At 43.6% G+C, this 15,163-nt stretch overlaps 1 protein-coding gene across 1 annotated transcript in view; it reads left to right on the forward strand.

Annotated features, from left to right (window-relative positions):
* Positions 1–14,662, forward strand: part of LOC139160108 (complement factor B-like) — a 51,269-nt gene extending 36,607 nt beyond the window's left edge. Inside the window, exons 12-18 of the mRNA XM_070737645.1 lie at positions 1,870–1,990; positions 2,176–2,323; positions 7,741–7,820; positions 8,226–8,338; positions 11,702–11,834; positions 12,515–12,564; positions 14,340–14,662. Coding sequence (XP_070593746.1) covers positions 1,870–1,990; positions 2,176–2,323; positions 7,741–7,820; positions 8,226–8,338; positions 11,702–11,834; positions 12,515–12,564; positions 14,340–14,516 — 822 coding nt within the window. The 3' untranslated portion in view covers positions 14,517–14,662. The remainder of the gene's footprint in view (positions 1–1,869; positions 1,991–2,175; positions 2,324–7,740; positions 7,821–8,225; positions 8,339–11,701; positions 11,835–12,514; positions 12,565–14,339) is intronic.
* The last annotated feature ends 501 nt before the right edge of the window (positions 14,663–15,163 follow it).

The raw sequence follows: 15,163 nt of genomic DNA on the forward strand, positions 1-15,163 counted from the left end.
GACTGCCCCTTACATTTTTCAGGATGGCCCCTATGGGCCTTGAGTTTGACACCCTGGTCTAAGTGATTGTTATTTCTTGTCATGTCATTCCGCATCTGAGTGGAACACATAGAACACAACCACCTCCTTACAAGTAGGATATAGTTAGCAGGGCCCAAGGAACCATCTAAGACTGCTAAATGCTTGAAAACAATCCAGCTCAGAGAGCAACAAGAACCCCTCATTTCAACACTGAGCTACAACTATTATCCTTTATTTGTTATTTATTATCAATTTAATTTATTGTTTATTAATATAATTTATATACCATCCAATTCCCGGAGGACTCTGGGCAGCTTACAACAAGAAGTTATTATTATTCAAGAACCTTTTACAAGCAGCAGAACAGGAAAACAGAAAAAAAAATGCTGCCCGAGTGTCTTTGGAGAAGGGCGGTATACAAATCTAATTAATAATAATAATAATAATAATAATAATAATAATAATAACAACAACAACAACAACAATAATAATAACAACAACAATAATAATAATAACAATAATAATAATAATGACAATAACAACAACAATAATAATAACAACAACAATAATAAAAATAATAAACCTTCAAAACACTAAAAAAGATTGCAAAAAATTCAGAAAAAAGATGGCAGTGCCCACGGGCTGGCACCAGCCAATCCAGTTCAGTGAAATACCCAGCAGGTTGCTACCTATTCGGGAGATCCGGTCTGAACTGGGAGGAGCCCACCTCTGGTACAGGCTAATTATCTAATATTACTTTTAGGAAGATGGTGACGCAGTGATTATAATGTAGTATGCCCACTAACTCTGCCCACTGCCAGGAGTTCGATCGAGACCGACTCAGGTTTGGCTCAGCCTTCCATCCTTCCAAAGTCAGTAAAATAAGGACCCAGATTGTTGGGGCAAAATACTGATGTTGTTGACCACCCTGAAGGTGGGAATGGCCAGACCTTCATGCCGCTCTCAAATCTCCTGGGAAATTTTCCCGGGCTCAGGTTCTTAAGTAGAAAATGGTTCTTAAGAAGAGGCAAAAAAATCTTGAACACCCGGCTCTTATCTAGAAAAGTTCTTAAGTAGAGGCGTTCTTAAGTAGAGGTACCACTGTAATACAAATTCTTCAGTCAATGTTGAATGGCAAATAAATCCTAGTAAATGTAGTGAGAATTATTTTCAAGGAAATCTATGTAGGATTATTATTATTATTATTATTATTATTATTATTATTATTATTATTAATTATTATTATTTATTAGATTTTTATGCCGCCCCTCTCTGCAGACCTGGGGCGGCTCACAACAACAATAAAGACAATATAAGAACAAATCTAATAATTTAAAAAACACTAAAAAACCCATTATTAAAAGCAAACATACACACATAGTATAAACTGTATAGGCCCGGGGGAGATGTATCAGCAGAGATGGGTCTTAAGAGCTTTACAAAAGGCAAGGAGGGTGGGGGCAGTTCTAATCTCCAGGGGGAGCTGGTTCCAGAGGGTTGGGGGCACCACAGTGAAGGCTCTTCTCCTGGGTCCCGCCAAACGACATTGTTTAGTCAACGGGACCCGGAGAAGGCCAACACTGTGGGACCTAACCGGTCACTGGGATTTGTGTGGCAGAATGCGGTCCCGGAGATATTCTGGTCCGATGCCATGAAGGGCTTTATAGGTCATAACCAACACTTTGAATTGTGACCGGAAATTGATCGGCAACCAATGCAGACTGCGGAGTGTTGGTGTAACATGGGCATACCTTGGGAAGCCCATGATTGCTCTCGCAGCTGCATTCTGCGCGATCTGAAGGATGCTTTTGTGACTTACTCAAGGTGATTTTTCTCTTCCAATCACAGCGTCCTTCGAGAGGAGGGTTTGACTACTGCAAAGGAACCCTCGTTTCTGAGTATTTTATCTTGACAGCAGCTCACTGTTTCACTATCGATGATACCGATGACCTGATCACAGTCTCAATTGGTAAGCAGTAAGCCCAATTATCTTTAGAGAGGAAACTGATAGCAGGGTCAGTTGACCAGGAAGAAAAAAACCATGCCTGGCTTTCTGTTTCAGACTAACCAAGTAGGCAGGGGTCGATCGATGGTCCCACCATGTGGTGATAAGCTGTACAGCCTAAGTCTGTGTTTTACTTTCCTGTTCCCTAGGCAAGGAACAGCACCGTGTGGCTCTCATTCGACTCCACCCAAACTACAATATCAAAAAGCTGGAAAAACGCGGAATCCCTGAATTCTATGATTATGATGTCGCCCTGATAAAACTTAAAAAAAAAGTTACATTCGATGTCCATGCAAGGTAAGATCTTGCAGGAAGAGAGCGAGAGAGAGATGGCAGAGCCCTTGCAATTCTGTCTCAAAGGAAGATTGAAATCAAAATATTGGTTCTGATTTAGTTACACAAATGCTTTTTAACCTCGGTCTTTCAAAGACAAGCTGGTTGTTTCATATTTAAAAGGCAAATTGATGAGATGACATGTCTTAAATCAGTGAGTGGCGCCATGGCCTAGGGGTGGGGATCTCGCCTCACAGTCAGGAGGCTATGAGTTCGATCCTAGGTAGGGGCAGATATTTATCTCTCTGGGCTATTTATCTCTTGTGGGATTCAAATAATTTAACAACCGGTTCTCTGGCCTAATGAACGGCTGGGCAGGCATGGGTGGGTGGTCATGTGACTATGAGGGTGTGGCCAACTTGACCTGCCTCACCTCACGTGGCCTCTACTCAGCCTTTCCTTGTTGGGTGGCTTGCAAAGTGGGGGTTAAGCGAACTAGTTGTTAAACCAGTTGAATCCCACCACTTATTTGCACCCTCTCTCCAGAGAACTGTTTATAAGGCAGTGATAAGCTCCTTTGGGTATGGTCAGGTACACAGAACCGGCAGAAAAAGTTTGGTCAGGTACACAGAACTGGTAGTAAAATTTTGAATTTTTTTCCTTTTTTTCCCTTCTGGACTCTGGCTCTGTTTTTCCTATCACAGTAAATGAGGTTGAATGTATATAATTTTAGAAGAGCTGTGCATATGTGTGTACATACACCTACAGTTTATATCAGCGGTCCCCAAACTACGGCCCGCGGGCCGGATGCGGCCCGCCGAGGCGATTTATCCGGCCCGCAGGGAGCACACGAGATTTTATCAATAGATATAATAAGCTCCCGAATCTCCTGTCCATTCACCGCGGGCTGCTGCTGAGCAAGGAGGCGGTGCAGAGGCAAGGGGTGGGGAGGAAAGCGGGCCTGCAATTGGCCCCTTGCAGGCCCGCTTTTCTCCCCGCCCCTTGCCTCTGCACCGTCTCCTCCTCACCTCATCCTCCGCGGTGAATGGACGGGAGATTCAGGAACCCCCCTGAATTTTCCCGAACGGAGGCGGCGGCGGCTTCAAGGGACCAACAGCTGGTCCTTCTCGGCGCTGCGTTGCTGCAGCCTCCGAGCTCCGCTGGGCACTGTTACCTCAGCTGTGCTGAGAGAGAAAGAGAGAGCGGAGGGCGGCTTGCCGGTCCACGCCCCCCTGGATGAGCGGCCCCGCATGGCCCCAGCACCGGACTTCGCCGTCGCTTCTGCCCCCGTCCGGCTCTCCAGCAAAGAGTCCACCCCTTTGCCCACCACGGCGCCCAGCGCCTGGCCCCAGGCCACTGCCACCTCCTCCTCCTGGTAGTGCGCCCAACCTCTTCGTGCAGGAACGGGTGGTGGAGTGGAAGTGGTTGGACTTATCTACACGCGCGCCTGCTGATTTGGAAGAGGGGAAAGAAAAAAAATCTGCGCCTCCAAAGAGAGTAGGGCGGGGGGGGGAGAAAGAAAAAAAAGAGCTCCAACTTGGCGGAAGGCAGGAGGGGAGAACCGAGCGTGCTGCAGCAAGTTTGCTTGGCGAATAGGTGGCTACTCCTTTCTGGGGCTTTTTTTTCTCCCGCTCCACCACCCCTTTCCGAATGTTGTTTGCCGCTTAGGAGTGACCCTCTCTCAGGCTTGTTGTGGATGTGGCACGGATGAGGGGAAAAGCCGTAAGCGTGAATTAGCAAAACCAGTTCAACCTCTTCTTCGCCTGCTTACGGACTACTGAAGAAAAAAGCAGCTTCGTTGGGATTTTGGCTCTCCACAGAGACTTTTCAAATGTGCTTTTCCGGGCAGCCGGGCTTTTCCCCTCATCTGCGCCGCATCCAAAACAAGCCCGAGAGAGTGTCACTCCTAAGCGGCAAAGACGGGGGTGGTGGAGGGGGAGAAAAAAAAAGCCCCAGAAAGCCAAGCAAACTTGCCGCAGCACGCTCGGTTTTCCTGTCCTGCCTTCCGCCAAGTTGGAGCTCTTTTTTTCTTTCTCCCCCCCCTCTTTGGAGGCGCAGATTTTTTCCCCCCTCTTCCCAATCAGCAGGCGCGCATGTAGATAAGTCCAACCACTTCCACCCCACCACCCGTTCCTGCAGGAAGAGGTCGGGCGCGCTACCAGGAGGCGGCGGAGGAGGCGGAGGCAGCATGGGGCTGGGCGCTGGGCACCGTAGAGGGCGAAGGGGTGGACGTGACTGCTGCCTCTTAGCTTGGAGAGCAGCCCCGCATGGCCCCAGCACCGGACTTTGCCGTCGCCTCTGCCCCGGTCCGGCTCTCCAGCAAAGAATCCAAAGGGGCGGAGGCGACGGTGAAGTCCGGTACTCTCCGCTCTCTCTCTCGCTCTCTCTCTCAGTGCAGCTTAGAAGTAACAATGCCCAAGAACAGCAGCGGAATTTGGAGGCTGCAGCAATGCAGCACCAAGAAGGACTGTATGTTGGTCCTTTGAAACCGCCGCCGCCTCTGTTCGGGTGAATTCAGGGGGTTAGCTGGAGAGCGGGACGGGGGTGGAGGCGGGGGTGGAGGCGACGGCGAAGTCCAGTGCTGGGGCCATGCAGCGCTGCTCATCCAGGGGGCCATGGACTGGCAAGCCGCCCTTCGCTCTCTCTTTCTCTCTCTGTTGCCAGCATGGTGTATGAGAGAGAGAGAAAAAAAGGAGGGGAGAGAGAAAGAAAGATAGAAAGTGAGAGAGAAAGAGAAAGAGGGAGAGATAGAAATAGTGAGAAAGAAAGAGGGAGAGATAGAAATAGAGTGAGAGAGAAAGAAAGAGGGAGAGGGAGGGTGAAAGAGGGAGAGAGAAAGGAAGAGGGAGAGATACAAAGAGGGGGAGAGAGAGGGAGAGATAGAAATAGAGTGAGAAAGAAAGAGGGAGAGATAGAGAGGGAGAGAGAAAGAGGGAGAGATAGAAATAGAGTGAGAGAGAAAGAAAGAGGGAGAGGGAGGGAGAGAGGGAAAGGGAGAGATAGAAATAGAGTGAGAGAGAAAGCAAGAGAAAGAGGGTGAAAGAGGGAGAGAGAAAGGAAGATACAAAGAGGGAGAGAGAAAGAGTGAGTGAAAGAGACAGAAAGAAAGAGAAGAGAGAGAGAAAGAGGGAGAGATAGAGAGGAAGAGAGAAAGGGGGATAGATGTAAAGAGAGAGAGAGAGAGAAAGAGAAAAATGAGAAAATTATGGAGAGAAAACGAGGGAGAGGAAAATGAAACAAATGAGAGAGAAAAGAGAGGGAAGAGAGAACTAGAGAGGAGGGAGGGAGGGAAGGAAGGAAGGAAGGAAAAATGGAGGGAGTTTCTTGATTTAAGTTTAAATTTACTTGTTCATAAAAATGTATAAATTACTTTATTACTTAATTACTTCTTATTTTAAATATTGTATTTGTTCCCATTTTGTTTTTTACTTTAAATAAGATATGTGCAGTGTGCATAGGGATTTGTTCATAGGGGTTTTTTTATAGTCCGGCCCTCCAACAGTCTGAGGGACAGTAAACTGGCCCCCTGTGTAAAAAGTTTGGGGACCCCTGGTTTATATAGTAGATAATGTATATTTTTGTGTGCCTGCGTGTAATATGTATTTACACATATGGCATATATACATAGAATTAAATAGTATATTGTGCATGTTTAGTAATAGTAAATAGATAGGGAAATTGTATCTCTTTCCGGCAAGGAGGGGCCACGCACCCTAACCCAAACCCTTGACGTGAATGACGTCAAGTTGGCCACCTTTAAGCCAGTCACATGACCCACAAGCCACCTCCCCGGTCACATGATCATCAAGCCACTCCCACCTGGTCACGTGGCTGGCAAGCCACACCCACAAAATAAGCCGCACCCACAGTGTGGTAGTAAAAACTTTTGCAGCCCTTCACTGTTCTGAGGGGAAATTATCCTAGCAGGAGGCCCTGCCTCCTTTCACTTCTATGTGACAGGTCGCTCCTTAGAGCTCCTGGAAGAGAAAGCAGGCAGGCACTATGGCACCTTGGGCAATGGTGGCACTTCCAGGAAGCGCCCGGGGCTTTGGTGGAAGCCAGAGGTTTGCTGGCAGCTATCTATCAGTGGAAGCTTTCGTTGCAATTTTAAAAAGCTGAGGAACAGAGCAAACACCTTCAGGAGAGTGGAGGCCGCCGTTCACTATTAATACTCCAGGGCACGTGGATGGATGGATTGCATCTCCTAAGGGTGGCAGCAGTGGCAAAATGTGGGTCAAGGCAAAATATGGTTTTGAAAGAGGACGAATCGGCTGCAGCAGCGGAAGGTAAGGGGAACAGACAGACTGCCCTTCCACCGAGCGACCTCCTCCATCCTCCATCCTCCCTGCACAAGTAAGACCACCTCCGCCCACCCCCATCCCTCGTTCCATTCCAGACCGTGCCGTCTTACCTGTGCAGAAGTGGGCGAGGATGAGGGAGGATCTCACTTGGCGGGAGCCCGCTCTGTCTACTCCCCTCGCCCTCTGAGCAGAAGCTGATTCATCCTGTGCATATGCAGGAAGGTGGAAAGGGGGTGCTTGTGTGCACTTTCCCCCCCTCCAGAGCATTCTAGTAGGGCCACAAATGACTGCCCTTTACTGCACACACCCTTTTGGCATGGGATCACTACTCTATATTTTCTGACAGTCTCAAAATGGGAGAGCAGTGTGGTCGGGCGGTAGGAAAAGCAAGTAGGATGCTTGGCTGCATAGCTAGAAGTATAACAAGCAGGAAGAGGGAGATTGTGATCCCGCTATATAGAGCGCTGGTGAGACCCCATTTGGAGTACTGTGTTCAGTTCTGGAGACCTCACCTACAAAAAGATATTGACAAAATTGAACGGGTCCAAAGATGGGCTACAAGAATGGTGGAAGGTCTTAAGCATAAAACGTATCAGGAAAGACTTAATGAACTCAATCTGTATAGTCTGGAGGACAGAAGGAAAAGGGGGAACATGATCGAAACATTTAAATATGTTAAAGGGTTAAATAAGGTCCAGGAGGGAAGTGTTTTTAATAGGAAAGTGAACACAAGAACAAGGGGGCACAATCTGAAGTTAGTTGGGGGAAAGATCAAAAGCAACGTGAGAAAATATTATTTCACTGAAAGAGTAGTAGATCCTTGGAACAAACTTCCAGCAGACGTGGTTGGTAAATCTACAGTAACTGAATTTAAACATGCCTGGGATAAACATATATCCACCCTAAGATAAAATACAAAAGATAGTATAAAGGCAGACTAGATGGATCATGAGGTCTTTTTTTGCCGTCAGTCTTTGCTTGTTAGCGTGGCCCAGTTGCTGGCATGCTGCGGACCAGTGCGGGTCCCTAGACTGGGGATTGGGGACTCTGATAGTGGGTCTTGTGCTCAAGCAGGAGGTTGAACTAGAAGACCCCCTGAGGTCCTTCCCATTATTCCATGTTCTGTGTTCTCCCCCACAGGCCAATTTGTTTACCATGTACACAAGGAACAACCCGAGCTCTGAGGAAACCCCTTGCAACAACCACATGCCGGGACCATGGTAAGAGTAAAAAGTAACCAACATGAGGCAGAAGGGCAGTAGGTTCCCTAGGCACCAAATCTTCTCCCAGAGTAACATTTCTCAAACTTGACAAGCTTTGTGGACTTTAACTCCCAGAATTCCTTTATGGCTCCTCTTTGAACCTGTTCTCTGGATTTCTTTGTATCCTTCTTGCGACGTGTTGCGCTGTATCCTAGAATGAGTCGATCTTGTACATGAATGAATTGGGCTTGGGTCAGCTTACTTGAAACACTTGCTTGAACTGGCCATCACTGGTCCATGGGATTGCTGATTTCTCCAGCATCTTCCTCTGTTCCTTTGCTCTCTTTACTAGGAGATGTGCAGTATATATGTATTTTCCTTTGGCAGTCCATTAAGCTCTTTTTGTATTGTTTGGTCCAACAGAAAATGAGCTGCTACCTGTGGGAAACATTCGTTCTTTTTTTGTAAGTGACTGTAAGAAAGATTCTAGTTCTGGGCTGGTTCGCAGACCTGTTCAAGTCAAGAATAGTGACAAGGTAAGATCTTTCAGCAAGAAACCTTAACAAGATTAGGTGGCGTGAGGCTCACTTAAGTCAAATCTAACACCTGAGGACTCCAATATATTAGGTCTTCTTTCCTTCCTTCCTTCCTTCCTTCTTTCCTTCCTTCCTTCCTTCCTCCCTTCCTTCCTTTTTCTTTTCTTCTTTCCCTGTTTTCTTCCTTCCTTTCCTTCCTCCATCCCTCCCTCCTTTTATTATTATTATTATTATTATTATTATTATTATTATTATTATTAATTGGATTTGTATGCCGCCCCTCTCCCCAGACTCGGGGCAGCATACAAATTTCCTTCCTTCTCTCTCCTTCCTTCCTTCCTTTCTTCCTTCCTTCCTCCCTCCCTTCCTTCCTTGTCAGCCAATGCCTCTATTGAATACATTAAATGAATAATAAATGTAGAGAATTTGTATCAGGGGTGGGCAATTAATTTTACCATAGGGCCGCATGAGAAATTGGGATAGTTTTAGAGGACCAGACTAATATAATTAACTCAGTTCTATCCAATTATTGGATAGAACTGAGTTAATTATATTATAATTATATTATATATTATATGTTAAACACCCGGTTCTTATCTAGAAAAGTTGGACTGACCTCCGCAGGCCAGTCACAGACAGCAGGGGGGGGGCATCCGGCCCTCGGGCCGCATCTTGCCCAGGTCTGATTTATATGATTGTTTGTTTCACATAAATGACCCTGGCAGCTAATAGCAAGGACATATTTACAGACACACATACACACACACACACACAGACAAACAAACAAACAAACAAACAAACACACACACCTTTGAATAAAATCGCAAATAAATATTTTCCAAGGTGTTTCTGGAATTAAATGATTATCAAAGGATAACATCTATTTCCAAGGTCGTCATTGGATTATTGCATCCGTTTCAATGGTGTTTGAATCTTGTATTAGATAAGAGTGTTCTGAAGAAAGGAAAAATCCTGATCTTGATTTTAGAACATGTCTATATTTTTACAGGCAAACTTTCTTATAGGAAAAAAACATAACCTCCAGGGGGTACCTGCAGCCGGGGGGGGGGGGGTCAAATGGTCAAGATTTTATCTTGTCTGAGGATAGCTATTTTCTGGGAAGGGAATCAAAGAAATCGAAATGACAATTACAATGCTGTGTCCAGTCACACTTGGCCAATAAAGAATTCTATTCTATTGTATTCTTTAAAAAAATGGGCTGAGTTATAGAATGTAATTTTTATAATTATTTACTTATTTATTTTGTCAAACTTGTACAAGATAGTAGGTATCGGTATAGACATCGGTACAAACCGCAATAATACAAGAGCACACTATTTATTTACTTACTTACGTACTTACTTACTTACTTACTTACTGTTCGGCCTGGCTAATGGCAATTAGCCACCCACGAGTTCAGAATGAAGTCAAAAACACGGCCATGAAATCAAGGGAGTCTCTTTTATGTTCAGAGGCTAAAATGCCTGCTTTAAATGCAAAAACCAATTACTGTTTTATTTAGTCCCAAGAGGTGACAGTTACTCACACCAACAGTTCACTTGAAGTGGAGGCTTGTGCCAGAGCAGAGGAGTGATTTATGGATCAATAAAGCCAGAGTTCCACACTCCAAATCACACAGCCTTTTCCGGCTGGAGTGTGTCAGAGTTCACAGGAATCCTGAAAGAGAAGCAAACCCTGAAAGAGAAGCAAACTGTTCAAATCCCCTTTCTTCTTCTTCCAAAATGTTAACGATAAACGCCCACACCCAGCATTCCAAACCTCCCTTATTTATCAGAGCTTCAGCAGTGTAATTAACCTCTGAACAGCTGCACTCCATTATCTGTTTTGGTGCCTGCGCAGCTGTTCCCCCCTTTCCAAGATCCTGCGCATGCAGAGATTCAAGATAGGGTTATTCACGACGTCTTCCCCTTCTGAGTCTGAGGACTCTCTAGATGGGGAACTAGCTGGTGGGCTGGCTGCACCCATTCCTCTGTCTGACTCCCCCCCCCCCGACTGTCTGCCTCTGCTTGTGATTCATCTTCACTGTCTGAGGCAGCTGGCAATCAGACAGGTCTTCTATAAACAGAGGACTCCCACAGATCCACATCAAAATCCCCAGCTACAAGAGATGGCCTAGAACCAACCACAACCCTTACTTATTACTTACTTACTTACTTACTTATTTATTTATTTGATTTTTTTTATGTCCTTCTCCTTAGACTCAGGGCGGCTTACAACATGTTAGCAATAGCACTTTTTAACAGAGCCAGCATATTGCCCCCACAATCCGGGTCCTCATTTTATCTACCTCGGAAGGATGGAAGGCTGAGTCAGCCTTGATCAACTATAGATTCAAACTCAATGTAAACCGCTCCCAACTCGATTGCAGAAAATATGACTTCAGCAACAGAGTGATCAATGCCTGGAATGCACTACCTGACTCTGTGTTTTTTTTCCCCAAATTCCAAAAACTTTAACCTTAAACTGTCTACAGTCGACCTCACCCCATATCTGAGGTCTCTAAGGGGCATGCATAAATGCACCAGTGTGCCTACCGTCCCTGTCTTACTGTCCTATTTTCCAAATTCACCTGTACCTATTTTGCTTATGTTTATGTTTATACCAATACCTGCTATCTTGTACATGTTTGACAAAATAGATAGATAGATAGATAGATAGATAGATAGATAGATAGATAGATAGATAGATAGAAAGAAAGAAAGATAGATAGATAGATAGATAGATAGATAGATAGATAGATAGATAGATAGATAGATAGATAGATAGATCTAGTCTACGGAGAGGGGCGGCATACAAATCTAATACATAAATAAAAATAGGTAGGTAGGTAGGTAGGTAGGTAGGTAGATAGATAGATAGATAGATAGATAGATAGATAGATAGATAGATAGATAGATAGATCTAGTCTACGGAGAGGGCGGCATACAAATCTAATAAATAAATAAATAAATAAAAATAGATAGATAGATAGATAGATAGATAGATAGATAGATAGATAGATAGATAGATAGATAGATAGATAGATAGATTTTTCCAAATTCTTCAGAGCTGAAAATTAGGCTTGATGGACCAGGATTTTTAATGTAGCTGTCACTTCCATCCTATTTTCTGTTATTTGGGTGAGCTGAATAGCGAACATGGGGCACCTTGCAGCATCTCTTGAAGACAGGAAAGAGGAGACAGTGGACTGCACCAATGCCATGAGTAGAGACATACCCTGAACTGGGTCTTCTTAAAGACTGCATTCAAACAATCCCCACTCCAAATGAGCTAAATGTGATGATTGTGCAATGTCCCTTAATGATCATCTTTAATGACATGTTCAATTTTCTCTATTTCCAGAAAATGGAGTGTGAACAAGATGCTCGGAATGCTAAATTCTACAAAAACGTTACCAATATCAAAGACGTAGTAACTGATAACTTCCTCTGCACGGGGGGGATTTATCCCGAGGTGGACCCCAATACATGCAAAGGTGAGATGAATGAATGTTGATGCCTGTCTGAAATTCTCCCATGAGTTGGATTCAGTGAAGGGCTGCAAATTTTTTTACTACCACACTGTGGGCGTGCCTAATTTTGTGGATGTGGCTTGCCGGCCATGTGACCAGGTGGGAGTGGCTTGGTAATCATGTGACTGGGGGTGGCTTAAAAGTCATGTAATTGGCTTAAAGGGGGCCAACTTGATGTCACTCACGTCAAGGATTTGGGTTAAGGTTAAGGTGCCTGGCCTCTCCTCGCCTCAAAGAGGTACAATTTCCCTATCTATTTACTATTACTGAACATCCAAAATATACTATTAAATTCTATGTATATATGCAATATGTGTACATACATATTACACATAGACATACAAAAATATACACTATCTACTATATAAACTGTATGTGTCTGTACACACGCACGCACAGCTCTTCTAAAATTATACACATTCAACCTCATTTATTACAATAAGAAAAACATACCCAGAGCCCAAAGGGTAAAAAAAAAAAAAAATCAAAAATTTTCTACTGGTACTGCATACCTGTCCAAAATTTTACTACCGTTTCTGCTTACCTGATCGTATCTGTTTTGATTCCTGGGAGTTATATGAATTTGATCTCTCCCTATGCAACTCCATGCCCTTGATTAAATCCCTTTTCCTTTTGGCTTGCAGGTGACTCTGGCGGTCCTCTCATTGTTCAGAAAAAGTTGCGTTATATTCAGGTGAGTGGTTATTATACCGAAACTGCAGATGTCTGTGAATGGCCCCAATTAAATCTGTCAACTTCAGATCACTGCCGGGATGAAAGTCTTATTATCTTTCTGTCCATTTTGTCTCAAGAGCCAAGCGGACTGTTTTTATTTTTCATCTATTATTATTATTATTATTATTATTATTATTATTATTATTATTATTATTATTTATTAGATTTGTATGCCGCCCCTCTCCGTAGACTCGGGGCGACTCACAACAGTGATAAAAACAATACATGGTAACAAATCTAATAATTTAAAATCTAAAATAACAGTTTTACATTAAAAAGTCTAAAAAGAAAAACCCCAATATATAAAATACATACACACATATTTAAAGACGTTTTGCTTCTCATACAAAAAACCTTCTTGGTTCCCGCATGAGAAATGAACTGAGGAAGTTTCTTGGATGAGAAAGGAAACATTTTCAAGGAAAAGACAAAGTCCAGTTGCCTCTTGAAAAAGCACCTCTGGGACAACCATGACCTGGATGACTGAGAATCTCCATAGACATATTATCTTTCTGCTATGTGTAAGTTGGCCACAGGTCCCCCCAATGAGAAAAATTATCACGGAATCTTTGGATTGAATGGAGATGTCCATTTGCATTCATAATTTGTTGTTGGCAAAGCAGTCACATAAGATTTTCCTTCAATGAAAACTGTCAGACCCCAGGATTGAGTTTCTCACATTTTTCTTTAAAAAAAAAATAATAATAATTTTTGTTTCAAATATATACAGTGGTACCTCTACTTACAAACTTAATTTGTTCCGTGACCAGGTTCTTAAGTAGAAAAGTTTGTAAGAAGAAGCATTTTTTCCCAAAGGAATCAATGTAAAAGCAAATAATGTGTGTGATGAGGAAGCCATAGGGAGGATGGAGGCCCTGTTTCCTCCCAGGAGATTCCTAGAGAGACCCCACGGAGGCTTCTCCCTGCCTTTTCTGGCCCTGTTTCCTCCCAGGAGATTCCTAGAGAGATCCCACGGAGGCTTCTCCCTGCCTTTTCTGGCCCTGTTTCCTCCCAGGAGATTCCTAGATAGGCCCCACGGAGGCTTCTCCCTGCCTTTTCTGGCCCTGTTTCCTCCCAGGAGATTCCTAGAGAGATCCCACGGAGGCTTCTCCCTGCCTTTTCTGGCCCTGTTTCCTCCCAGGAGATTCCTAGAGAGATCCCACGGAGGCTTCTCCCTGCCTTTTCTGGCCCTGTTTCCTCCCAGGAGATTCCTAGAGAGATCCCACGGAGGCTTCTCCCTGCCTTTTCTAGCCCTCTTTTCTCCCAGGAGATTCCTAGAGAGATCCCACGGAGGCTTCTCCCTGCCTTTTCCGGCCCTCTTTCCTCCCAGGAGATTCCTAGATAGGCCCCACGGAGGCTTCTCCCCGCCTTTTCCAGTTACAGTTGTGGAGGCTCGGGTTTGTAAATGGAAAATGGTTCTTGAGAAGAGGCAAATAAATCTTGAACACCTGGCTCTTATCTAGAAAAGTTTGAAAGTAGAGGTGTTTGTAGGTAGAAGTACCACTGCATATCTTAAAAGACATTTTCTCAATTGTTACATCTTTGCAATAATCATCAAACCAAACAGGGAAAAAAAGAGAAAGACAAAAACAAAAACAAACTATACATAACAGCTCAGTCTTAGCTTGCCAGTTTATCATACCGTGCACGTTACCAGCAAATACTATTCGGTCTTATGTATAACCAATTTTTAAATCTGAGTTTCTCACATTTTTCTATCTCTACCTTCTGCAGGTTGGCGTGATTAGTTGGGGTGTGGTTGATGTCTGCGGTAAACGTGTTGTACCATGTGAGAATCCCAACAGATTAAAGGCACGTGAGTCCTATGCCAGGGATTATCACCTCAACCTCTTCAAAGTTATTCCATGGCTCAAAGAACAGCTGGTTGATGAAGGACTGGAGTTCATCTAGGCGTGTTCTCGTCCCCGCCCACTCAGATGCTCTTGTAAATAGAAATCATTCTCTTCAAAACTTTGCCAAGTAAAGTCTGTATAAACAATGCCTATCTGATGTAACTGTATAGACAAAAAAATAAATGTGATATGTGTTGTCCTTCACTTATCTCTGTTTGGAATGATTGGGTTTAGATTTATTTTATTTTTTTAAAATCTCTTTATTAATTTTTCTTATATCATTCCCATCACATATTATTTTGAATTACAGATTATACATGTTCTCAGTTAACATTCTGACAGTAAGTTTTGACTGGTTTCATTTCATTATATACATTGTATTTCATATTTTTAAACTCTAAAATCTATTACGTTCATTAATTTTACACGGTAACTGTAGGTCGTTTCAATTGTACTGTTGTTTCATATTATGTTGGTTTTATGTTCTCTTTTGAACCCATTCATGCCATTTTTGCCATGTTCTTTTTGATTCTATTATTTTATTTCCCTTAATTGAGTTCGTGAATTCGTCCATCTCTACACAGGCATATATCTTATCTATAATTAAATCTTCCGTTGGTATCTGATCACTTTTCCAGAGTTGTGCTATCACAATTCTCGTGGCGGTATTTATATGTGTTGTGAGGAGCATTGTTTGTTTTGAAT

Source organism: Erythrolamprus reginae, chromosome 2, assembly GCF_031021105.1.
Source record: "Erythrolamprus reginae isolate rEryReg1 chromosome 2, rEryReg1.hap1, whole genome shotgun sequence".
Classification (NCBI taxonomy): domain Eukaryota; kingdom Metazoa; phylum Chordata; class Lepidosauria; order Squamata; family Dipsadidae; genus Erythrolamprus; species Erythrolamprus reginae.